This window comes from Girardinichthys multiradiatus, chromosome 19, assembly GCF_021462225.1.
Source record: "Girardinichthys multiradiatus isolate DD_20200921_A chromosome 19, DD_fGirMul_XY1, whole genome shotgun sequence".
Lineage (NCBI taxonomy): Eukaryota > Metazoa > Chordata > Actinopteri > Cyprinodontiformes > Goodeidae > Girardinichthys > Girardinichthys multiradiatus.
Window position 1 is genome coordinate 19,775,690 of NC_061811.1, and position 27,864 is coordinate 19,803,553.

The 27,864-nt window shown below is 38.6% G+C and overlaps 1 protein-coding gene across 3 annotated transcripts in view; it reads right to left on the bottom strand.

The window, feature by feature from the left end:
- Nucleotides 1-27,864, bottom strand: part of LOC124884969 (kinesin-like protein KIF6) — a 93,054-nt gene that overhangs the window by 30,628 nt on the left and 34,562 nt on the right. For all 3 annotated transcript variants that reach the window (XM_047393050.1, XM_047393049.1, XM_047393051.1), the window contains 4 exons: nt 25,289-25,392; nt 23,197-23,302; nt 17,761-17,914; nt 6,080-6,727 (listed from right to left, as the gene is read on the bottom strand). In XM_047393050.1, the coding sequence (XP_047249006.1) occupies nt 6,080-6,727; nt 17,761-17,914; nt 23,197-23,302; nt 25,289-25,392 (1,012 nt within the window). The remainder of the gene's footprint in view (nt 1-6,079; nt 6,728-17,760; nt 17,915-23,196; nt 23,303-25,288; nt 25,393-27,864) is intronic.

The window sequence follows — 27,864 nt, forward strand, 5'->3', positions numbered from 1 at the left end:
CCTATCCTGATCCATGTGCACAATTTATTGCAGAGGTTGATGCTTCTGATATTGGAGTAGGGGCTATTCTATCTCAACAGTCTCCTCTGGATGATAAGGTACATCCATGTGCCTATTTTTCTCGTCGCTTGTCTTCAGCAGAGCAAAATTATGATGTGGGCAACCGTGAACAGTTAGCCATCAAGTTGGCGCTTGAGGAATGGCGGCATTGGTTAGAGGGTACTGAAGTCCCTTTTCTCATTTGGACTGATCATAAGAACCTCTCCTACAATCAAAATGTCAAGAAACTTAACCCCAGACAAGCCCATTGGTCTCTGTTTTTTGCTCGTTTTCATTTTTCTATCTCCTACAGACCCGGTTCCAAGAACATTAAGCCTGACGCTCTCTCTCGCCAGTTCTCTCATTCTGACCAACTCAAGACTGAAGCTTCCATCCTACCGGATTCTTGTATTGTGGGCGCCCTCACCTGGGCCATTGAAAAGGACATCAGGGAGGCACAGAGGTCCGAACCTGACCCAGGTACTGGCCCAGTGGGCAAGCTGTTAGTTCCCAACTCTGTCGTCAATAAAGTTCTGGATTGGGTGCACAACAATAAATTAACTTGTCATCCTGGGGTGACTCGTATGATCACATTTACCAAAAGGTATTTCTGGTGGCCGACTATGAACCTCAACATCAAAGATTTTGTTGCAGCTTGTCCCACATGTGCTCGAAACAAGAACACTAATCAACCCCCTGCTGGTCTTCTTCAACCTCTGCCCACCCCTAGCCACCCCTGGTCCCACATTTCCGTTGATTTCATCACTGGTCTCCCGCCATCTGATGGTAACACAGTCATCCTTACTGTTGTTGACAGATTCTCTAAAACAGCCCATTTTGTTCCTTTACCCAAGCTTCCGTCTGCATTGGAGACCGCCCAACTCCTGGTTCTCCACGTTTTCCACATCCATGGCATACCTTTGGACATTGTTTCTGACCGAAGCCCGCAGTTCATCTCGCAAGTTTGGAAGGAGTTTTGCAAAGCTCTTGGTGCCTCTGTAAGTCTTTCGTCTGGATACCACTCCCAATCTAATGGACAAACAGAAAGATGCAACCAGGAACTTGAAGTCGCCTTGAGGTGTGTAATAAATGACAACCCCTCTTCTTGGTGCAAACATCTCACATGGATCGAATATGCTCACAACACATACTTCCTCTGCTACTGGTTTGTCCCCCTTTGCGGCTTCACTGGGCTATCTACCCCCGCTGTTTCCCAGTGTTGAATCTGACATCCTGGTCCCCTCTGTTCAGCATTATGTTTCCAGGTGTCGTAGGATCTGGCAACAGACCAGGAGGACCCTCCTACGCACCCTGGAACAAAATAAGAGGTTCGCTAACCGTCACCGTTCTGCTGCACCTGTCTACCGCATCAATCAGAGAGTCTGGCTTTCCACCAGGAATATTAAATTAAAAGATACTTCTACAAAGTTGGCCCCCCATTTCATTTGCCCTTTTCTTATCGAGAGGATCATCAACCCATCTGCGGTGAGACTCAAACTACCATCTTCCATGCACATTCACCCTACTTTCCATGTTTCCCAGATCAAGCCAGTCTTGGAAAGCCCCCTGAGTCCTCCCACCAAGCCCCCTCCTCCTGCTCGACTCATTGATGACCACCCTGCATATACGGTCAATCGTATCCTGGATGTTCGGCGTAGGGGGCGTGGTTTTCAATATCTTGTGGATTGGGCAGGATATGGACCTGAAGAGAGAACCTGGGTTCCCTGTTCTCACATCCTGGACCCTGCTCTCATCTCGTCCTTTTACAAACGCCATCCTGAAAAGCGTTCTGGATTGCCTGGAGGCAATCGTTGAGGGGAGGGTACTGTAGGATCTCTGCTCCTCCCCTTCTGGTTGGTTCTGGCACCTCATTGTCTGCAGCTGCAACGCATTCTCCTAATGAGCTCATGGGCTTCTTAAGGTAGCTGCTGATACAGACCTTTGCTGGAACATAACCTCAGTTATGTGGACTCCTGTCTGTCTGCCTATCCGTCTGCCTGCCTGCCTGTCGACCTGCCTATCTGCCTACCTGCCTGCCAACATCTGGTAATACTCCCTCCTAAGGACTGCACTGTAAATATTCTCATCACCAGTACTCTCTATTTCTCTCCTTGGATTCCTGGGTTTACCTCCTCCTCCTCTGGCTTCTGGACAACTCCAACTCAAGATTCCTTAAACAAAGTCTACAGTAGAAATAAACCTCATTTACCGTCTTATCCTGTGTGCTGAGTCTGTTTCATCCTCTGGTTTTGTTCTAATTTGACTATCTAAGCAATTCATGATAACAGTCTAGTTTTAGGACTGATCCTATCTCTAAACACCACCTCAGTTTAGGAAACATATTCCCACAAGAAACATGAACTGTTAGTGAATTACTTTCTTGAGGTAAAAACATGGACTTTAACACTAAAGTATTTCGGCTTCCATGAGACGTTCTAAGACAAACAACTTACATATTTTTAAATGGGAAAGGAGAAAATACATGTACAGCAACCAAAGGGGATGAGAGATTAATTTACTCACATTGCAATAAGATGAGATAAATGTTAAACTGCTGAAAAGACATAAAGATAACTTGGAAGCTACTATAATGATGTTTTGAAAAAAACTGTCAAATAAGTATAAGTAATACTAACCCAAACTCTGACAGCCCCTGAGAGAAGTTTACACTTTAAACTCTTTCAGAGAACCATTTCTCTGATTGCAATTTCAAAACATTAAAAGGAGAAGATTTCTTCTAAATAAACACATTTCTTTCCATTAGAGATTCCTGCAAGGAAAACATGCTAACGCCAAATAAAACAGCCTAAGATTTTAATTGGAGCCATGCCTAATTTTCTCATAAGGGACAACAGCAGGATGATTAGGTTAGAGAAACAGAAAACCTCTAAAGAACAAAGCATCAATTAAACCCAATCTGCATTTCCATAGTTTTTTGGTGTGTGTTTAAAAATAAACAAATTTAAAACAAATTTTTTTAACACAACCTTTTGGAACCATGCCTTTTTAAACGTTCCTCCTGCATGGTTAATCAGGATAATTAGCTGCAGCACCAAATCAGTTCATACTAAGTATTTAGAGAGCTTGAGTGGTATGCCAGACGGTGTTTTTGAACTAACGTTTTCACAGATACATTACAACAGCGTTGATAATCCCTGACAAGTAAATACCAGACTGATTATTCATAGAAAAGTGAGACTTTCAGCAGTACGTCAGCTTAAAAATGCAGGTCAGAATAGGGACGTCTACATAATTTGTTTTTCCATTAAAGAATTGTTACAACATGGTTATTTACAACTCTGGTGAATTAAAAGCACACTAGGGTCACATGTTACTTTTAAATCACTGGGTAATGTGCTTGTCTATTAGGTTTTTAAGCTACCGCTCCTAAAAACCCATTTTACATGTTTTCCTCTTCCTAGCTGAAAAAAAAAAAAACAATTGCATATGAACCCTTTTTTGAGAATGGGACTTTGCTGTAACTACTTTTGTCTTGGGTAGCCATCTTGTAATGCGTCGATTCCTGAGTATGGTGTTTTCTTGGTAACCTTATCACCCATCAGTAATATTCAACTTTCTGCTGCGATCTCAGCTGCCTTCTGTTTATTTTAGCCAATAAATGTAATATCTCATCCTCTGAGCTATTACATTTTTATAGGATCTAATGCATTCAGAGTCTGAATAACTGTTGTATACAGAAGACACAACAACTGACATGACTGGGAATGAATCAGGAAAACAAGTCCTGGATGGACCAAAATTAAAACTCCTCCTCAATGCCAACTTGGATGACAAAGTTTAGCCTATATTGCATGACATGTTGAGGTGACTAAAGCAGGTTGCTCATGATTTATCAGGCATTCTATAAACCTCGGCTTTCAGCCCCCTTCTTATATGACTGATCACTAATCCTGTCTGAGTTCAGACGTGTTTGTTATTCCACAGCCTGTTCTTTCCAAAGACCCAATTTTGCTCGCTGTTATCGAAACTGGGCACTATTACAGAAAAATGCCAAAGCGTATGAGGGAGCTGTGGTTAGGACAGACAGCAGCACAGCTTGATGAGTTTCAGACTCACACACCATTGCCCGGTGGATATGACCAAGCTTGTTAAAGGGCTTCAGTAGATTGTCACACTTAAAGCTCCACTGAAGCAAAATTAACCAGGAAAAGCCAAATAAATGTTGCCTCTAGCTTGAAACATAAAAGCTCAACTGACTTGAATGTCAGCGACCTCTGCATTCTTTTTTCATTTAATCGCCTATAGAAAAAAATACGGACAATATACGAACAGCTGCTGTGTTAAGTAGTGCAATTGAACATTGTCATTATCTTCAAAGGTTTAGATCATAATCGGCATGCAAGAGCAAAATGGGAAGGTCAACTAATCAACCGCATCTCAGGAAATCAATTTAAGACAAAATGACCAGCAGTCTGGTTCATTAGGTAACATTAGGAATTGTTTCCAGCACAGAGACAACAGAGTAGAAAAGAAGTTAAATCTATGACACTAAAATACTGCCTGAACTGTATTTTTGGATAAATATTGCAAGATTGTTGTTCTCTGCTATACCCTGCATGATCCATTGAGCATTAAAAGTTTCACAATCATCAACTTTTCACAAAGCTCAAATTACCTGACTAGTCTTCTAGACATTGTTAAAAATAAATCTTTTAATCATCCCACAATCACACAGTTGGCGTTCTGCAGAAATGAAAGAAGTCAGATTTGTGAAAACCAGAAATCAAAACCTGGTCACAGCCCACAGTAGTTAGTTAAGAGTTAGTATGGGCGCATGACATTCCAGCTGAGGGAGATCACCAGTCTCAAGTCTCAGCACCTAATTTATCACAAATGCATTGCTTGATCCAGCTCTATAAGGCTGACTATCACATCAAAATGTTTCCTAAAGACTCTTAGCTGTATTTACTGCTGTCTGGTGGCAGTGAAGAGCTACAGTTTCTAAAACTTTGTGCTTAACATTCAGCTCGGCTGGTCACCACAGCTGTAGGTTTAGGAGTCCTTTTTATTCTGCCTATTCTAGATTTTTCTCGTGTAAGGGAACCAATGTGACACACATGGAAGTTCTGATCCATCTGGGGAGCTCAGGGCAGAAAATATTTTTGTAAAACATTAGAAAATATGCGTGACGAACTCACTATAAATAGTGACATTTTGCATTTAACTAAACCCAAAAGGTTTAGTTAAAGTCTCTTTAATTATACTCACCAGCTACTTTATGACATACACCTGTTCAAGTCCTTGTTAACACAATTAGTTAACCAATGAGGTGGCAGCAACTCAGTACATATAGACATCTAAATGACTTGCTGAAGTTCAAACAAAGCATTAGAAAGGGGAAGACAGGGTATTTAAGTGACTTTGAATGTGACTTGAAAATGGTAAGCTGAATATCATCTCTGAACACACAGCAAGTCACATCTTGATGCAAAATGGCTACAGTAGCAGAAGACCACCCCAGTACCCTTTCTGTGAGCTAAGAACAGGAAACTGAGGCTACAATTTGCGCAGTCTCATCAAAACTGGACAATAACAGACGGGAAAAACACTGACAGGTCTGATGAGTCAGATGGTAGGGTCAGAAAGTGGAATAAAAAACACGAATCCTGCCTAGTATTAACAGTTCTGGTTAGTGATGGAGGTATAATGGTGTGGGTGATACCATCCTGGGCCTTTTAGTACCAGTTGAACATCATTTGAACCTCACAAACTAAAGGAGCATCTATTCTTCTGCTTCTAGCAGGGTAATGCATCATGGGGCAAAGCTCAAAAATTCTCATATGACTTCATGACAATAAATTAATCTTACTCTAATCACCTCCACAGTCGCCAGATCTAAATTCATTCGAACATCATTGGGATGTAGTGGAACAGCACATTTTTGCTATGGACATGCACCCAACAAATTTGCAGCAACTGCTCGATGCTGTAATGTCAGTTTAGACTAAAATCTCAGGTATGTTTTTTAACACGTAGAATTTGGATCACAGCACGGTGAACAACAAAAATGGATAAATACCTCTTTTCATGTACTGCACAGCTCGTCCTCCTTGTCTCTCTGGAACTGTTTCCATGTTTCCTTCTCTAAATTGTGGGATTATGGACACTCCTTTATCTTCTGCTAGCAGAGTGTCCATGTTTTCCACTTTTAACTGAACTGCTGTTGATGCTTGGCCTTCCTGGTCCATTCCAAAGATATTCTGGTTTTTCTCTCTAAACCAAGGCCCTTTGAACACTTGTTCTCCTTGGTTCAATGAAAAGGTGTCCATATTTTTCTCTTCCAACTGCGGCACCGTGGGAATCTTTCCCCTATGGTCCTCTGTAAAGGTTTTCTCATGTTCTTCTTTAAACTGAAGCACTGTAGATAGTTGACCTGCACAGTCTGTGGGAAAGATGTCAACCTTTCCTACTCTAAACTGTGGCAGTGTAAACATTCTTTTACTGTAGCCTGGTGTGACAGTTTCCACATTTCCTTCCCTCAGTTGAAGCATTGTGGATCCATGATTCCTGAGAAATGTGTCCATGTTTGCCTCTTTAGGCTGTGAAGCACTGGAAATGCTGAAGGACCTCAGGGAGGACAGGGGTTTGACATTGGTGATGTAAGCAAGCCGAGCGACAGCATCATCTGCTCTTTTCTTCTCTTTCTTCAGTATTCTCACAAGGATACCTACAGCAACTGGTTAAAGACTTAAAGTGTGGCAAGGAGAACATATTTAACATAATAGCCAATCATTATTTCTTAAAAATGCAAGATGTGGTTAGCTGTATCAAAGAAGAGGTTAAAACTAAATAACTCCTGAAAACCTTTAGGAATACACCAACCTTTCCAACTGTTAATTTTAAAATGAATGCTCTTTCTGTAAAATCCAGCTCACAAGTGGCCTTTTCCAGGTGATCAGTAACATCCATAATGATATCTTGGGGTGCTGACATGCCCTCAGCATCTGGCCTTAGAGGATCCAGAAGGACAGCAGAGATACTGCCAAGACTTAACAAAATCCTTCATATAGTTCAGCCTACATGTGCATCTCTGGTGTCTGCTTGAGTACAAATAAATTGCCCTACAAAAGCACTCATACCTCTCACTTATTTTTCGCTTTATCACATTGCAACTACAAGCCTAAATCAATTTTATTGGGATTTCATGTCATAGACACAAACTAGTTCATAATTATTAATGCGAGGAAAAGAATACGTTTTTCAAATTTTCTAAAAATAAAAATCTGAAACATGTGGCTTGCAAGTGTATTCAGCCCTCTTTATTGTGATACCCCTATATAAAATCCTGTGCAACTTCAGAAATCACCTAATTTCTTCTTAGTATGAATCTGTTAAGGCCTCAGAGGTTTCCTAAAGAACATTAATGAACAAGCAGCATCATGAACATCAAGGAACATAACATCCCAAGTTCTCATGAAGTATTGGAAAGATATATCATAGAAAGAGGATGGCAAAATCTACGATGACATGGCCATGTACCTAAACTGTAACTGAAAACTAATACAGCACATCACCATTAATACATCATCTCTACAAAGAAACATAGGATATGGAAGCTTATTAGAGTTGATGTGAAGATGGACAAGGCTAAATACAGGACAACTGTGGAAGAAACCCCACTAGAGGACTAACGAGACTTGAGACTGGGTTGGAGGCTCACCTTCCAGCGGGACAACAGCCCTAAACATACACGCAGAGCTACAAAGGAATGCTTTAGATAAAAACATATGTATGTTAGAATGGTGTAGTCAAAGCCCAGACCTAAATCTAGTAGACAAACTCTGGCAAGACGTTTACAGTTCACAGATGCTCTTGATCAAATCTGACTGAGCTGGAACTACTTTGCAAAGAAGAATGGGCAATTTCGGTCTCCAGATGTGAAAAGCTGGTAGAGACATACCCCAACAGACTTGCAACACAAGGTGGTTCTACAAAATATTGACAAATCCATGCCACATTTATTACATTTTAATATGTGAAACATTTTTAAATTCATATATAATTTCCTTTCCACTTTATAAGTATGAGCTGTTTTGTGGTGGTCTATTACATAAAATCTCTCAATTTCTGACTAAATGTGAAAATAAATCAAGGGGTGTAAATAATTTTACAACACAGAGTACCATCTGACAAGAAATCCTCTGCAGGCTTTCTGGTTTGCTGAGTTTAAAAATGAAAAATATGAGGGGTAGAACTGTAGTGTTTCTGGCCTTTAAATTCCCTTGACATTATGTTTCTGTTTACCGTATATTCATATATCAAATTGCTATTTTTTTGGTAAGAAAAAAAAACTGTGTAAAGAAAACATGATATTAACTGAAGTAATAAAAACTACTTGCAAAAGAAATAGATTAAACTTACAATCAACTTGAAACTGATTAGTCAAAATGACCATATGAATGACATGTTTGGGAAAGTTGTATTTCATTTCTTCTTTGTTTACATAACTGAACATGAATGAATTATTAAACTGTTGAACCATTGAAAATTAATGCAACTCCAGCCTTAAAAATTAAAGTAGGTACATCTGCAACAAGGGAAGACAATTCCAAGTCAAATAAAGGGGTAACCCAAGTTAAGCAAAACACGTGATTGGACGAGCATGTCACTATGGATGTGTCATTAGCTTATGGGTGTTTAAAAACATCTTTATACAAGTACATACCGGTAATACAAGCTGACACCATTTAAACATAATTCGGAAACACCAACTTCATAACTGAAGAACGCATTAGCTTCATTCTTTTTGTCCTGTCCTGCAACTGCCATAAAGAAAAAGAGGGAAAACGGAGGGGCAAATCGGGTCAATTGAAGGAATCAATCAATGTTTGTGAGGACTAAATGCCTAAACTTTGGAACCTCCCGCTTACAGTCTGCAGATGTACCCCTCTCTAAAAACTTCCCACTACAATGTCAATGGAAGTGTGTTTGATGCCATAATTCAAACCCATAATTTAAAGTCACACTGTACATTAGCCAGCTATTCAGTCATTTTTATATAATGACATTAACAGACATCTTTGCGGCAAGACTGTAGCTATCGTGGTCATCAGATATTTTGGGATGTTCAAATTAGAGTCATTTTTTGGGATGATGAGAAGATAATTTTCTGAAGGAGCTGGAGAAGTTAATTTATGTCCCTGTCAGTCAACACAAAGGGGATTTCAGTGGTAACAAAATGTTCCCAGTGAAACCAACCAGTCTCAAAACTGCTAATTCCAACATACCAAATAACCTTCAAAGACCAAATTTGACAGAAAAATACAACTCTGAGGACATGAGCTATTTTACTTGTTGATAATATACAGTCTCCATATTTTAACTTTCAATAGTTCAGCCCTTAGTTAAAAACAAACTCAGACAAACCTATTTATTCAATGAGGCAATTGTAAAACTTAAATTTCTTTTAAAAAAAATTAAAAAAGGTATGTATTAATGTAACTCTAATCTGTTCCAGATGTATTTCCATCTGGTTTTTAAGCTATTCACAGAAAAGAAAAACATTTTATTCCATTTTTGTTTTAGATCACACAGTAACATTTCACTCTTTTGACTATTACATTTAAATGTAAAGTATCTATTGCATGTTAGACAACCTGCAACACAGCCTATGTTTAATCTCATCTTAAACGACACCTATTATTAACTATTAGTATTAATTTGCCTTATTCAGTCAGAACAAATGTATGCTTTACTCAGCCATAAATTTGCTTTTATGGTTTTTACTTCATTTATATTTGTTCTGCTATTTAAGTTCACTATTTTAACCACAGCACTTTGGTCAGTAGCAGTTAAATGTGCTGTACATAAAGAAACTGCACCTCATGCAGGCTTTCACCTTAAATTGCTACTTTTCTATTAACGGGGTCTCTTTTGATATCTTCCATCATGGTAAAGTTGACCACAAAACTTAAGTGGCTGATAATTTCTATGATTTCGGTAATTTTCTTTTACTCAACATTTTGTGGTCAAACTCAGTCACAAAGTACCCTTCTCATCAGTCTCATCAATCCTCACTAAACTCTCCAATGACATCACAGAAAATACAAGAGCTTTGAAAATAACTGCTGAAAGATTTGCCACAAATCACTTTATTTTAACATACTTTATAAGTATTTTATAATGGATGAAAACAAAGTAGTAGCTTATTTTCATATTAATTTGATTTTAAGTGTAATTATTATGACTAACTATTATTCCATACCAGCTTCTGGTGTAGCTTTTTTAAAATCATGGTCAAGATCATTCCCTAAACTACAATTACCTTCTGTCTTTCAACTGACAGAGTCTACAAACATTTCTAACTTTAATTATGTATACCCGAAAAAACAAAGTTTGAAAGTTTTCACAATAGTGCAAGTTTAGCCTCTTGAGAGGGAGATTGTTTTTTTTTTATTAGTTCCAGTCTCAGGGTTTCCTCAGTTTTTCCTTTAAACTTGAACTTGTTCATATATTTAAAAAAGCTGAGCCTAGAAGATAAAAAAATATTTAAGCTTTACTTAAAATATACCAAAAAAGTTCAAAACTAAACATGTTCAGAATATGCACATAACTATTTTCACATAAATAAAAATGCTGAAGTCTTTTTCTAAGTCACAGATAAATGTCATATCGTACAACCCCGTTCTCAGCTTTTGGATTTACATTATGGAAGCAAACCGTTACTATATCACATGAAAAAGATTGATTGATTGAATTGCCGGGTCTTACTATAGCAACCTCATTAATGTTCAAATCTATGATGGCAGAGTATACAGCCAATGTCTCCATGACTTGTTCTACTCGGTCATGGGCATCGAACTCGGATATACTATTGGATTCTACCTGCTCAGCTAATTCTAAAAGTGTTTGCACAATTTGAGTGAGCGCCATGACCTGTGATGCTAAAACCCGGCAATTCAATCAATTTCTCGGCACGTTTGCAATGTAATGCAATGCAGACGTGCACAGCGCCCCCTACTGAACAAGATGGGTAGCTCGGTCAGCAGGGAGCTGAGGAAGAGCGGCTGCTGACATCACTCTGCTGCGCCCGCAGCTCGGAATGCTTTTTCGTTTTCGAGTTCTGGGCAGTACTTTGCGGGCAGACCATGAAAACGAAAAAGCAATGTCTGCTTTGTTTTCTTTTTGATTATGGCATAAAATGTGCAGTCTTGAAGAAGAAAATGCAAATAGGATGACTGATTACTAATTTTTTTGTATGGGTCAAATAATGCAGCCACATTCTTAAAATGAAAAAGCATTTCTGGAAATGCTTTTTCATTTTCAAATTTTACATTTCAAATTGAATTTTGGTATCTATTTGCCGGGGTACATAATAAATCTCAAATGTCTTTTTCGCTTTCATTTTAAGTAAGTGAAAGAATGAGCAGTCTTGAAGAAGAAAATTGAAATGCAAATAGGATTATTGATTACTAATTTCATTTATGAGTCAAACAATGCAGCCACATTCTTAAAATGAAAAAGCATTTCTGAAAATTATTTTTCATTTGAAATATGGTAATGATTTGCTTCCATATTACATAGGCTACAATGCCATGTATTTACACTTGTTGAACCTTTGCACGTGTCGACATGTTAAATATGCAACATTTTATGTATTTAATTGGGATTTCATGTGATAAACCAACATAAAGTTACACAATTTGAATATTGGAGGAAATAGATGTGGTTTTGAAAATTTCTTACATTTTAAATCAGAAAACTGTGGGGTCAATCCTTTCTAGAACAATCTGTCACTGCAATTCCAACTGCAAGACTTGTGGCGTATGTCTCTACCTGCTTTAAGCATCTAGAAATTGAAATGTTTGCCCATTCTTAGCTCAAGCTCAGTCAGATTGGACGGAGAGCACATATGAACATTAATTTTCAACACTTGTCACAGATTCTTCGTTGGATTTTGTTCAGGACTTTGACTGGGCCATTCTAATACATGAACATGCTTTGATTTAAAGTTTTTTTTTAACCCAGGCTCAAGTCTTCTGCAGCACCTTTCAGGTTTTCTTTCAGGATTGCCTTGTTTTCATCTACATCCATCTTCCCATCAACTCCCTAATTGTGCTGAAAAAAAGCATCTCAACAGGTTTATGCTGCCATCTTCATGTTTATGGTGAGAATGGAATTTCTGCCACACATGGCAATCTGCTACACAGTTGCCAGCGTTACGCCAAAAAGTTAAATTTTTGTCTCCTCTGATCAGATCAGCTTCTTTTACATTTTTGCTGTGTCTCCAAATGACCATTGGCAAACTGCTAATGGGACTCTATATGACTTCCTTTTGACAATATTCCTTCTTGCCACTCTTCTATAAGGACCACCTTTGTGGAATCTACGTCTAGTTGATGCTGTGTCAAGAATGTTCCACCTGAGCAGTAAATCTCTGCAACTCCTCCAGAGTTAGCATAGGCCTCTTACCTGCTTCTCTGATTAATGCTTGTTGTTCTCGGGCTTGTCTGTTTAGATGGACGACCATATTGAGGTGTGAATACTTTTCCAAGAAACTGTACCTCTGCATTTTCACGTTATGCAATGTTACCAGTATAAAGATATATGCTTTTCTTGGATATAATGCATATCAGAGATTAGATTTAAAGTAGAGGACAGATCTGGAAATTCTAGAATGCAGCTATCAGTCATGATAGACATGCCAATGTCTGTCTTCTTGTTACAACAACACTTACTGAAAGCAATTAAATGTTTACGCCCACTCAGTATAATTCATAGTTCCAGTGTGCAATAGCTACAATTAAAGTCATCTTATGCAATCAGCACTCTTTTGTCTGAAAACACATCATGAGGCTGTCTCCAGAACCTCTTGCCAGCATTCAAGTGTAACAATAAGACATTTCTGGGATCTCACAAATCCTTATCTTGACCCACATGGTAACAATAATAATACACGCCAAACACCAGGCCCATCTTACATGTCAAGCTAAAATGAAAGAATAGATTTCTGACATGTTAATAAATCCAGGAGATTTTCTTCAGTAAACAGTTAAACACAATGTAAAACAAGGATAAGTTCCCTGTCATTTTTGATTTAAATCATTACACCATCATCTCCTTGTATTGCTGCAGATTAATCTACACAGTCTAAAGAGTAAAAATAAATAAATTTTTGGAACATTATGCCAAATCATTTGCCCATGTGAAAGGACACTTAAGTAACTGAAAAATTAGATTTTTTTATACCTTTATAAAAAAAAGAAAACACTTTCCAGAGTCTATGGCTCATGGAGATAGTTTCCTAGCTGTATTCCTTGATTTTGTGAAAACTTCTTGATGTACAGCTAAGCAATGGTTTAGAGATGTCATGAAATATGGCATAAAATGTGCTCTTCAGCTTACATAAACCAAAAGTTTTGTGGCTACAGTCCACACAAGTGCACCACGAAAAATCTAATTAAGCCTCGCCTTGAGGCGACTGTGGCTCAGTAGGAAGAGTAGTCATCTTGCAATCAGAAGGTTGTGGGTTCGATTCTAGCTTCCTCCTGCCATATGTCGATGTGCCCCTGGGCAAGGCACTTAACCTCAAGTTGCCTACCAATCTGCATATTGATGTGTGAGTACGATTGGGTGAATGTGGCTCTAGTGTAAAGTGCTTTGAGTGGTCTGTATGACTGGAAAAGTGCTATATAAGTTCAATCCATTTACCTTTGTTGTGAATACTGCAGCTCTTCTTTCTATGTGACAACTCAGTTGTTCCACTTTATATTCCAAGTATAGAACCCTTGTTCAATTTTTATTTCTCTATTTCCACCTCAGCTGCAGAATAGAGCTGATGAATAGTTTGGGTCTTCTGCTGAAATCCCTAAGAATTTCATAAGTAGAATATAAATCCTGCATTATACTGCACAAATCATAGGAGTCCTGCTGAGAGTGAATACAAGTAAACCTTCCAGGCTCTATATGATCTCTGGATCTACACTAAATCGTGTCAATGGATAAAAAAAGGGTACAATGTGTCATATGTGCAGTTAAGTTTGTTGCTTTGGGCAAAACCAAAGAGCCATTTACATGGGTTGACTGTTGCTTGAAGTTAGCAATGAAAAAGTAATTTAAGATACAGTCTGAGTCATGAACAGTCATAATCTTGAATGCATGTTACCAGTGTTGTAGAACTGAAAGTCCTACATGAAACTAGAATATCCCTAAATAAATAAAACCTAAGGCTAGGCAACTAATGGGAGAAAAATCAATTTACTACTTTGTATGCGTAGCACATAAAGACTTAATCTAGCAATGTAACAATAGAAAAATACTCTTCCCACAGAGCCACAGCCGCCTACAAATCCCTTCTGAATCACAATTGCAAAGACTAATCGAACAACTGATTACTGATGACAAAATGTGGTCAAGTGTAATTTCAAAAAATCACTTAAGAGAAGCTTTGGTGTTTCCACCTTCGAGGCATAATATGGTTTCTACTTAGTAAATATATTATTGACCTATGTTTTTATTTGATATTTTGCATGACTGTGATACTGCTGTCAGACCAAAACACCCAAGGAGGTGTCAAGCCATCTCACCGGCTAGAAACCCTTTTCCACCCTTTTCCAGTGTTTAGTTATCTAAAGAGAAATAGGCCTTTCGCTACAGATGACTACAGACTGACTTCGGAGCATTTGAAATAAGTAGAGTTGAAATAAGGCCAACATTGCCAGTCCAGCTTCAAATTCTCTGATACACGCTTTTGTCCTTGGGCAAAACAGCATGGATGAGCAACCATTGCTCCTACCAGACTCCTCCTCCATGCCACACCCATCACCCATGTATTTTGACTTCACCATAATGAACCAACCTGACCTCTCTGCAAAAGCTTTGTGCCAACTTAAAGTAATCAAGGAACTGTCATGCTCCATCATGCATAACTTGGACTGAAGTGCATTTTTTAAGCACACCTCAAACCTGTCCAAGATGCTGCAGAGAACACCACGTTCTAGCTGATTTTTAATGTAGTGCTCTCACCAATGTGAAAGGGATCTAAGAAAGAAACATACAATGATTACAGATTTAGTGGAAGTTAATATGCAGGTTGCCAGGTCACTATCCACCATTTTTAACCAAAATACAAAGTACAATAAGAAAAGAATGATAAAAGAAAAATTTACAAGATATTTACAAAAAAGTCAATCTGAGTAAAATTGTCACATTGTCAAATTTGACAGACCAGTGTACCATTTCTGTCTCTTATAGAAATGAACACCACTGCTGAGTCTATTTCTTCTTCACAAAACCTGTAATTGGACTGTAGGGTTCCCTTGTGTTCTTTCAAGTGAAATGCTACTTTTAAATTGGCTTTATTGAGGCAGATCGAAAGCTTAATGATCTTTTATCTGTTATGCAGGGGTCTCCAACCCTAGGCTCTGGAGGAGTAGACTTGGAGGCCCCTCTGTTATAGTGTGTAAAGTAGAACACAACATGTCACGAACTGCGTTTGACTACCGCTAGAATTAGCCCCAGAGTGTTAACACTGCAAAGACACGACTGTATACAGCATCAGAGATAATTCAGATGCTAAACAGTTTGCTGTGCCCTGCTTGGCTTTTCATGCAAGATACAACCACGAGGAAGGGTTACTCACCAGAATGCTATGTCACTCCAGTGTTTATTAGTTCTCTTTGTTGTTCCATCATTGTGTATTAGCTGATACATCATCCCACCAGCAGAGCAAGCTAAGCATTACCAGGTGTTCCAACTCCCTTGCAGTACTTTTCTGCAGGGGTGGTGGATAGATTTACCCTTTTACAGGAAAAATTCCTGCAATTAACCCTATAAAGACTCTTTGTCAGTGTGGGAAGCGTGAGCTTGCAGCACAGGCACCGGTGGCTGATGCAAACATCCTTAACACATTATAGTTAAAGGTGTGAAACACTTGGAGACATAGACAGCATGGGGATGAGCTGGTAGATACAAGTGGCTGGAAGTAATGACAAGCCTATAAGCATGATTAGCCTATAATGTTACAAACTGCAAACAGACCACCATGACTGACAGACTCACAGTTTAGGCTGCTGCAATTAAATATACAAACTCGGCTATGAAGGAACATAAAGACAACATAGTCAGTAGCGTGGGAGCATTACCGCCTGAAAAATGTGCTTTTCGACACGCATAGGGGCAATTGAGGAGGTCACATTTGCATCACATGAAAACCTAGGAGTGACAGTTTGAGAGGGGAAAATATACAAAGTGAGGAAATCACATTACACACATCTGGTCCAAAAAACACTATGCTAAAATATCTGAATGATAATATTTAGTTTATTTTAGCAAGCTGAGGTTTGGTGGGTTAAATAATCAAGCAGATATCTCAAGTTTTCCTACATATGTGCTGGGATTTACAGAGAAACCACAACGAGAGGGGTAGAGTGGAGAATAAACCCATAAAGTCTTCAGGAATATCATATTCAAACCTAAGAACTATAATTATGATCAATAGTGTTTATCATTAACAGAAGCAATGGCATGAAAACTCATCTGAGCAAATACTTTTAAATATTTTTTGGATTTGCGGAGCACTTGGTATGAATGTAATACTATTAAAAGTACATTATGTATGTGTAGGAAGAAGTGCATAATTTAAACAAATACCTTGCAACAATAATCAGCCAAAGTTCTGGAAGTGAGGATTTTTTCAATAAAAGTAAAGAAAACAGTGAATTAACCTATTATTGGAATTAGGCTGTAATTCCTATGCTTTATAAATTATGTGTAATTTTCCCAAATTCTTGTGTCAGAACTGAAAGAATAAATAAATGGTACAAATGAGGTACTTCCAGTTTGGTAGTGACTGCTGCCACAGTCCTAAAAGTGGCACAGTAAAAATAATCTAAATCCAGTGTTCCTGTGGTTACCATCAACATTAGCATCAACAATTGCGTGTATGAGTTACGTAACAGAACTAGGAATGTAACAGGACATTCAGGTTACGAGACAAGGCACGTGAACAGGTTCAAGAGAAAGACAGCAGACAAATTTTTATGTTATATTTTGGGAAAAACTTAGAAGCCCTTTGTTGTTTGTTTTCCAAATAAAGGAAATGTTTCACAACTTTAAAGAATCTGCTCTCAGTGTAGAATAATGCAGTCCAAGTTTGACTGGTCCGAATAGTGCTTTTCTTTTCTTTTTTTAATCCTAGGGTCCTAATGCCAAGAAACCCTTAAATTCTCCGTTCATGTGTTTTCAGAATAAAGTTTAAAATAATCTCAAACTTTGAAAAAATCTCTCTTCAGTGTACAGTCATCCTGGCTAGATTTAATCAGTTTTAAGTAATTTGACGTAATTTAGCTACATAACACAACAAGAACATGTCTGTTTCTTGAAGTAATGAGAGGCAGGATATGCAAATGTTTGCTATTTCAGATAATTAAATCACACTAAAATTTTCCCATGTTCGATCAGTTACCCAATGAGGTTTGTCACAAAAAAACTGAACTGAGAATGTACTAAAAAAACTACAAAGAATTGTTGTAGAAGATCTAAATGAATTAATTAATTCTGAAGCCTTACCTCTGCAGCTAAATAGAAATTAATATAATGAAATGTTTATTTCTTTCTATGAACCTAGCTTGAAATCCTTTGGAATATTTAAATTTATTCTGTCAATTTAATACCAAACAAAACCACACAAATAATTGATAGACCCCCAGATAGTCAGATACTGGACCTTAAAGCATCTGGGTGCACCATGTCAAAGGATACTGATCTCATTGTCACGTTGTTTTAGCATTTCATTCAGTTTGGCCACTTCTGCTGCACTGACATTGTGGGGTTGAGAGTTCTCTTTACTTCCTGTTGGTGACTGTTGTCGATCACTGCTTACAGCTTTATCACGCTTCTTGTCCAGAATAATTGACTGTAGAAAAAAAGAGAAAGATTATCCATGTATGATAAAGGCATTTTGTTGTCCATATCTCAAAACCAAATACTGTAACTGATAGAGGGATATACAATGTTTCCAAACACCTAACTAAGAAATATATTATGTTTGTCTTGCAAAAGAATTAATATCCCTTAAACTTAGTTGCATTTGGTCATGCTACAACCACAAACGTCTGTGTATTTTGTTGGGATTTTTTGTGCCAGACCTTAACAAAGAAAAAAATAATAGTGAAGTAGAGATCTTGGCATTTTAGCCTACATGTGCCAGAGCAGCTGTGCCCGACAAAAAGGAAATAAGATGGTATCTTTTCTTTTTTTACTTGTTCGGCAGAATAGCACTCAGAATTGTTGTCTGAGTGCCAAGCAGAAGCCCAAAAGATTTATTTTACAAGTGGAGCATTATGGCTAACGCTATAATGCTGTGCTCGATATATATATATATATATATACACACACACATATATATATATGTGTGTGTATATATATATATATATATATATATATATTTATACAGGGGTTGGACAATGAAAATGAAACACCTGGCATTTTAGTGTGGGAGGTTTCATGGCTAAATTGGACCAGCCTGGTAGCCAGTCTTCATTGATTGCACATTGCACCAGTAAGAGCAGAGTGTGAAGGTTCAATTAGCAGGGTAAGAGCACAGTTTAGCTCAAAATATTGAAATGCACACAACATTATGGGTGATATACCAGAGTTCAAAAGAGGACAAATTGTTGGTGCACGTCTTGCTGGCGCATCTGTGACCAAGACAGCAATGTGATGTATCAAGAGCCACGGTATCCAGGGTAATGTCAGCATACCACCAAGAAGAACGAACCACATCGAACAGGATTAACTGTGGACGCAAGAGGAAGCTGTCTGAAAGGGATGTTCAGGTGCTAACCCGGATTGTATCCAAAAAAACATAAAACCAAGGCTCCCCAAATCATGGCAGAATTAAATGTGCACCTCAACTCTCCTGTTTCCACCAGAACTGTCCGTCGGGAGCTCCACAGGGTCAATATACACGGCCGGGCTGCTATAGCCAAACCTTTGGTCACTCATGCCAATGCTAAACATCAGTTTCAATGGTGCAAGGAGCGCAAATCTTGGGCTGTGGACAATGTGAAACATGTATTGTTCTCTGATGAGTCCACCTTGTTTTCCCCACATCTGGGAGAGTTACGTTGTAGAGAAGCCCCAAAGAAGCGTACCACCCAGACTGTTGCGTGCCCAGAGTGAAGCATGGAGGTGGATCAGTGATGGGCCATATTATGGCATTCCCTTGGCCCAGTACTTGTGCTAGATGGGTGCGTCACTGCCAAGGAATATCAAAGCATTCTTGAGGACCATGTGCATCTAATGGTTCAAACATTGTATCCTGAAGGCGGTGCCGTGTATCAGGATGACAATGCACCAATACACACAGCAAGACTGGTGAAAGATTGGTTTGATGAACATGAAAGTGAAGTTGAACATCTCCCATGGCCTGCACAGTCACCAGATATAAATATTATTGAGCCACTTTGGGTTGTTTTGGAGGAGCGAGTCAGAGAACGTTTTCTTCCACCTTGCATTCATTAGTATCATGCACTTTTCTGAAAAATTGTTGTTGTTATATACATTTCTGCAGGTGTGGAAGCAGTGTTCTATGGTTTTATATATATATATATACACAGAGGAGATCTGACCCACAGACATCCAAAGGTCCCCCAGAGCACAGGAACCTTCCCTTACACTCTCTCTTTACTTGCTGTAGATGAAGAGCATCCCCAAAGCATGATGCTGCCACTACCAGCCAGAGTGATGTGAAGTGTTAGTTAGTGTGAATGCACTTCCTGTTTCTCTTTATTCTTTATTATTATTATTATTATTATAGTTTTCTTTCCTTTTTGCCTCATTTGACCAGAGTACCTTCGACCACAAAGCTGTGACCCCTTCATGGCTTGTCCTATCAATAGATTCTTCAACATGAACTGTAGATTTCTGCACCTCCTCCAGTGTCACCATGGACCTCCTGGCAGCATTTCTAATCACACCCTGTCCAGCCTGCAAACTTACCATGTGTTGGTAGGTTTGTTGTTGTGCTATACTCTTTCCATTTTTAGAAATGAATTGTACAATGCACTCTGAGATGTTTAGAACTTGGGATTTAAAACTTTAACTTATTCCTGCTTTTACCTTTTCCCCAACTTTATCTGCTTTGTTCCTCTGTGTTTATGAGGTTGTTTGCTCACTAATGTTCTCTAACAATATCCGAGGCCTTCAGAGAACAACTGTACTTAAACTGAGACTAAATGACACACAGGTTGCTGCTCTTTATTTATAAGATAACTTCTGAAAGCTGGGGTATCAAAGTGGGGCTAAATACAAATGCCAACATGACACTATTCAGATTTTCATTGGAAATAATTAGAAAAAAAGGTTTGTCCGTTTTCTTCCACTTTACAATTATCAATTACTTTTTGTTGGTCAGTCATATAAAATCACAAATCAAATACAACGAGGTTTGTGGTTGTAAAGTGACAAAATGTGTAACAGTTTTTCAAAGCACAGTAAGCAGAGCTGAATTTCATGTCTTTAGCTTTATAGTTCATCACTGAAATCCCACCATACATTAACAAAGCATTCATGAAAAAGAGAAAACTGCACGTCAGCGTTTACCCTGGAACAAGGACAAGCTGAGAGTTGGGCATGAAAGATGAATCCTTCCTCAAAAACAAAGAAGAAACAAATTAAATTTAAACCGGACAAATTTTGGCAGGATTGCTGGAATTGAACTGAGGTGATGCTCGCGGGAATTTAAACTGAACAGGAGGATCATAACAAACTGTAGAAGATATAAACAGACGTTTAAGTGGGATCTGGTACTGCATCTGGTGGATGCCTTAGCCCCAACCAAACCAGGGTGAACACTGTAGAGGTTTTTTTTTTTTTTCTTGGTTATCAGCAGCAGGAATAAAACACTTTGTGTTTGTAAAAAAGACTAATTAAAATTTATAGTGAACCTTCTTTTAAAAATAAACAAAACTGATGTTCTCACCTAAACATTTTGTCTGGATGCCATAACAATAAAAATAACATCAAACAAACTTTTTATTGAAAAACGCTTAAATTCGCCATACATATATGTTTATCTAAATAAGTGATTATTCACCTGTTGAATTTGAGGTTACATTTACTCATTTATCACATAGATGAAACAGCAAATAACTGTTAGCTAGCAAAACTATGTGCAACACATTAAACTATTGAGATACAAATCTGAGGACTATATTTCACAAATATTTCTTCTGATACACTTTGATCGGATCAGTTTTACACTTTACTGGCCTGTATAGGTGATCTGACAAATCCAATCTTAACACAATCAGTGAACGCACCATACCTATGTTGCCAGGTCTAACTGACAGAGCTATTAGGTGTAGAAGTAAGCAAAGAAGATTCACTTAACTCTTTTCAGTATCACTGAGGTGTTGAAAACTACATCAAAGGAGGCACCCATTGTATTTAAAGCTTTGTGAGAGGAAACTTCATTTTTAATGGAGCCATCTCGGTTGTTCATTCAGGCTGCGACTGTGGGGAGTACTTATTGTGCTAGTCATGCTTAATGCATATATAATTTGATGGAAACAGTTTACAACATCAGCTCTGTAATCAATTTGTCTTTGTTTTGAAACACTAGTAAAATCCTGTTTAGCAGCAGAGCTGTGTAACAAAAACTGCTCTCTCATGCACAAGGTGTTGCTGCCTCTGCTTCTAATTAGAGCTGCACAATATTCTGAGTTGCAGTTGTCAGTGTTATATTAATATGTGCAATATCACACGTTATATTTTCTGTGTGAAACATTTAAACTCTGTTTGTCAATTAAATATTTGAACAGCCGGATGGATTTTCACAATCCTTGATATCTGCACTTCATCTAGGTCCCAGTGACTGAGATGGTAACATTCAGTGGTGAGTGGTGGAGTGGTGGTGGGTTAATCATCATGATCAATACCGTCTTTGCAAATTTTTTGCAATGATATAAAATGTCATGTTTTCCTAATATCATGCAGCCTTAGTCCTGAAATAAATAATGACCAATTATAACAGAAATGATGCACAAAGGATTAGTCCAGATTCTTTGAAGTGAAGTGTGATTTATTAGTAAGTATTTACTCTACTTTACCTGTAGTAGACAAATGTTAAATCAATGTGAGCTACTTAAAAAGTAAGTGTGTGGTGGAAGCTAACAAGCTTGTCAGGCATACAAGTATGTTTTTTCTGACTTTGGCATTTTACAACAACACAAACTAAAAATTCTCATACCAGTGGGATGTGTTAGTAGATATTACAACTCCAAGGTTTCAAAATACATAGTAGAAATATTCTTTATCCATTTTGCTGCTAGATCAGCTGATGGATGTGGATTGATACAGCGTCCCTTTGACTAGCTTGCTAGCTTCCACCAACACAGGATAAACTAACTTTTTTAACAAGCTCACAGAGATATGACATCTGTCTACTACAGGTAAAATAAACTATTACCAATAAATCAGACAGTGTCACTTACAAAATCCACACAAATACTTGAAGCTTCCTGTAATGGTTAATAATGAATGACTTAACAATTTAATACATAACAGCAAATAAAAGCTCTTTGTCTCAAAGATTAAGATGGGCACCATTGTTCTTTAATTTTAATGGATCTTGAAGACAGAAAACATTTTCAGGTGTTCAGAAAAAAAGAACCTGGCAATCTACAACCTGTCTTGTAAAGACATAAAGGAAAAATGCAATTTTAGTTATTTTTTAATATTTTCTGTGGTGGAGAAAGACAGCTCAGTAACTTTGTGCTGTCTCTGAGAAAAACATTGTCTGTGGTCCTCAGAGGTTTGTAAAATGTGACCTTATGCTCATGTTTAAAAGAAGGTTAATCTTTAGACAATTTAAAAGCACAATCTTTTATAGAATTATAAAAAGGGAAACTGTTTCAAGAAATTATTCATGTTTGGATAACAGACAATAAGACAAGGTGATCAAATCCATTCGGTTTTTTATGTAACTATTAGGCATTTCTGGTTAGAACAATAACTTACCGATATAATTATTCTTGAAAGTTGAACAGAACAACCAGAATTGAAAGAGTCCTTTAGTGTAACCCTAGCATAGTCATATCATGTAAATCATTGCTATGCAACAGCGACAAGGCAGAAAAACAAAAAAGCAGGAAATGATGTATGGATAAAAACAATCAGCACTGCCTATTTTACCTTCAGCAGAAAGAAACAGTGCTGTATCTTTCTCATGTCAGGTCCCAAAGAGAGGGTCACATCAGGATCTGGGTCATTCAGAAAGACATTGACTACCTCATCCAACCTAGAAAAGCCAAGACATGAAAATAAACACAGACTTACTAATAGCAATGCCAAACACCAAGTTGTAATCTTCCATCACATTCCCTTAACTAGCACCAAAATGGTTAATGGCTTCATCAGAGCAGTTTAAAATGTGGGTCTTGTCAAACAAAACAATTTACATCAATACAAGTTTCAGCCCCACTGGAGCAGCTTGTTGATAAACTATCGCTAAATGGTAGTCTAAACACTGCATCCCGACATGTGGATGAAGCCACTGGAAAAGACCAAAAAGCAACTGTCCGGACGGATCAAATGCAGGCATGACAACGTGCAGTTCTTTATTTTTGGTTACATGTCCAGCTTAGAGACAGGGAAGGTTTACATGATGGATGACTTCATACAAACATGCTGGTATTGTTTCAGGTCCCTTCAAGACTTTATGGTTTTGTGACACAAAGTATGTTATGATTCTGGAACGTCTGCTCTACCCTGTCTCAATGGCTGCAATCAGCAGATTAGATGCACCTGGTGGCTGCTGCTGTGCAGTGCAATCTGTGGAATGCCATACACCTGTGTCTTCCTGATATATACTGACTCTGACAAGCAGACGGTGCCAGATTTTTGAAAGCCATTCTTGTGAGTAGATATCCAGCGTTCCTTCCTGTCTGATCATTGTTCTTGACCTTGCCTTGCTTTTTGGATTTATGCCTCTGCCTGCTCCCTGTTGGACTATTTGGATTTTGGTTGTCGACCTGGTTTCCTGCATCTGGTTTATGCCTCTGCCTGCCCCTTGCCTGACGCCTCTTGTTCCGATCGTTGACCCTGTTTCTGTCCTTAGATTATTGAGCCAGCCTTGCCCTTGGATTATTCAGCTTGGAGTCACTTCTTACCTGTGCTGTGGAGATCACCACCTACCGCCCACTGAGGTTTCCCCTCTGGGTTTCAAGTTCCACGCAAGACAAAAGCAGGTGAGTGGCTTTTCTGATCCCTGCAAAATCTGGAGAGACTACAAGTCACTAATCCCTCTTTCTGCCTCAGTGATTCATGGAAGCTGTGAGGAGTGTTACCTGTTTGATGTTTTCCTGTGGCTGAATAAACCTTATAAACTTTCACTACTGTGTCTGGCTGAATCTTGGGTACGCCTTTTTCTGATTCATAGCAGTATGATTCTAAAAAAAATGCCCTTTGATGCCATGGATGAAAAAAGTAAAACAAAAACACTTAATATCAAGTTTTACTTTACAACAGCTCATTCATTCATGAATGAAGGAATGAACTTTACAGCAGCTTTCCTGAAATCTAACTGATAATTCTTGGACAGCATTGCAATATGCTGGAAAATTTAAAGCATGTTCGAGCACAAATAATTAAAGCAAAAATACGAGGTGATTAATTAAAATATCAGTGATTAAATGTGGGCTGATTACAAATGCAAGGCACAATTTTCCTTTTCCTTCTACTTCACAAATAGGCACTAGTTTGTGTAAGTCGATTAAACATGCAAATTAACTCATTAATGTCACTTTATAGAGGAGTTTGACCTCAGATATTAGAGGCAAAGAGTTTTTTAATGTATTTATATCACATTTTATTTTAATTAGTGTTTATTTATTTTATTTTAATTCCTAACATTGTGGCACTTTTGGCACCTGCTACCAATATGTACATGGGCCAATTCAGGCCATAAAATAAGGAAGTTAGAGAAACAAACATTTAATCATTGCCGAATGTGGCTACAACAGTTGTCATTACTGGTTTCCACTGTGAGGTGGACCCCTAATGGGTATAAATAGGGGATAGCTGCCCAAGCAAGGAGGAAGTCATTAAAAGTCAACTTAGGGGGCCAAAGCAACAGGAAAAATATCAACTCTGTAGGGCAAATTTTCCAAGTCTTTAATGAAACCTCTGGTCTGGCCCTATACAAGCAAGTCTGTTCTGGAAAGTAAAAAAACCTGGAAACCTGGAAAGTAAAAAAGCTAACTCCAAACAATCAGAGGTGGCATACCTTTGTATCTCCTCTGCAGTTAGCTGCTCATCTCTCTGATCTCCTGTCACCATCGCTAGCTCTTCCCTCAGGGACATGATCTCTCTTTTTAAACGTGCTATAAACTGAAACATGAAAAAAGTGCAGCAAAAGGTCAAAGGTTTGTATATGACACCCAATAAAACAATAAAATATACTTCCACAAATGACCTGTCTTTGTCACGTTTATTTGGCCTTCCATCTCTAATTCAAAGATTACAACAAGATTTGTATGGTCTATTATAGTGTCACACAAAAGTATTTACACCCCTTAAATGTTTTAAAATTTGGTCATGCTGCAAATACAAATTTTACTTTATTTTGAAAGTTTATGAGATAGGCCATTAGAAATTAGTGCAAAATTGTCAAGTGGAAAGGAGAATTTTAAAATTTTCTTTAAATGAAAAATCTATTTGGGCGTCAGTCAAATCCTGTAATTTCTGACCAGCTTTTTGCATGCTCCCAGTTCTATGATTTTTCTTTGGTAATGATCTCCATGTCCTGGTGGAGGTTGGAAGGCCTCTTTACAATAACCCCAATCGTTTCCTCCCCCCATAGATTCTCCCTTACATTCAAGTTGAGACTTTACTTCCAGTCAGAAAAAAACATGCTGGTAAAATTAAAAGACTAGCTTAAAAATCTGGATATGAATAATTTGGACTTACCTCTAGGTCTGGACTATGACTGAGCTATTTTAAAATGAACATACTTTGATCTGAACCACTCCGCTTCAGCTACCACTTTATATTTTGGGTGATTTTCCCCAACTAAATAAATTCTGAATAAATAAATTTTATTCCATTCATCTTCACACCAACCCTGAAATACCTGTCACTGGAGAAGATATCTATCTCCATAGCATGATGCTGCCACTAGCAAGTTGGCCAGAGCACCTTCTTCTGTATGTATTCTGTTTCCTGTACACCTTATGTGGGAAACTACAAAAGGGATTTCTTATTATTTTATTCAAGGCGAAATTTGTGGTGTGCATAATTAACAGATGCGGTGTTATTAGATTCTCCCACCTCAGCTGTGGGTCGCCTACAAATGTTATTTTGGCCACTTGTCTGATTAACGCTCTTCTAGTCCAGCATCTTAATTTAGATTGACAACAATGTTTTGATGGATTTCTTGTTCCAATCTTTTTCAATGTTTATATAATGGAATAAACAATGATTTGTGAGATGTTAAAGGCTTGGAAAATTGTTTTATATCCTAACTTTGCTATAAACCTCTCCACAACTATATCTCTGACCTATCTGCTGTGTTCCTCGGTTTTCATGATGTTTGTTCACTAACGCTCTCTAACAAGCCTCTGAGGCCTTCACATAACAGAGGATTTATACTGAGATTAAATTACTCATAAGTGGACTGAACTATTGCACCAGTTTTTTGGTGTTTTGGATTAAAAGGGTTGCATTTTTCAGATTTTTTTTTTTTTCTTATTTAGATGGCCAAAAATGAGACCCGTTTAGTATTAGACAACTGTCCATAATAGTAAAGCTGACTGGTGTAACTGCAGCTTGTAGAAATAAGCACGCATGGAAAATGCCTCGACTTTACCAGAAAATAACAACTGTGTACCACTAACTCAGCAAAAGTCCTCACACAAAGATACTAAAAAGGCAAGTGTCAGTAAAAGCTAATACAAGGTCAAAGGTCGGACTGAGTGATCTAAAACAAACTACTCGTACTCGTAGTCTTCCGCTTTATCCGGGACCGGGTCGCGGGGGCAGCAGACTCAGCAGAGGCGCCCAGACGTCCCTCTCCCCAGACACCTCTTCCAGCTCCTCCGGGGGGAGCCCAAGGCGTTCCCAGGCCAGCCGAGAGACATAGTCCCTCCAGCGTGTCCTGGGCCGTCCCCTGGGCCTCCTCCCGGTGGGATGTGCCTGGAACACCTCCCGAGGAAGACGTCCAGGAGGCATCCGGTATAGATGCCCGAGCCACCTCAACTGGCTCCTCTCGATGTGGAGGAGCAGCGGCTCTACTACCACCCTACGGGGGAAGCTCATTTCTGCCGCTTGTATCCGGGATCTCGTTCTTTCGGTCATGACCCAAAGCTCGTGGCCATAGGTGAGGGTAGGAACGTAGACCGACCGGTAAATTGAGAGCTTCGCTTTTCGGCTCAGCTCTCTCTTCACCACAACGGACCGGCACAGCGCCCCCATTACTGCGGCAGCCGCACCGATCCGTCTGTCGATCTCCCGCTCCATTCTTCCCTCACTCGTGAACAAGACCCCGAGATACTTAAACTCCTCCACTTGATGCAGGAACTCCCCTCCAACTTGAAGAGGACAAAACAAACTAAATGCTGGTAATTTTAACTGATCCAAAACCAGCAAAATGCTCAGATGCTGTCAACTCAAGATGCTCCTAAAAGGAAACAGAGCTACGATGTGGTTGTTGGGTGGTTGCCACTTCGCTCAACGATGATTTTGTCTCTAATCCACCCCGTATCGTATGTTTCAACACTGAATATCATGGCTTGACCGTTCCTTCACCAGAGCCGCTCCCTGCCTCTTTTTGTTGGAACTACTGCTCTGATGTTAATTCTCCCT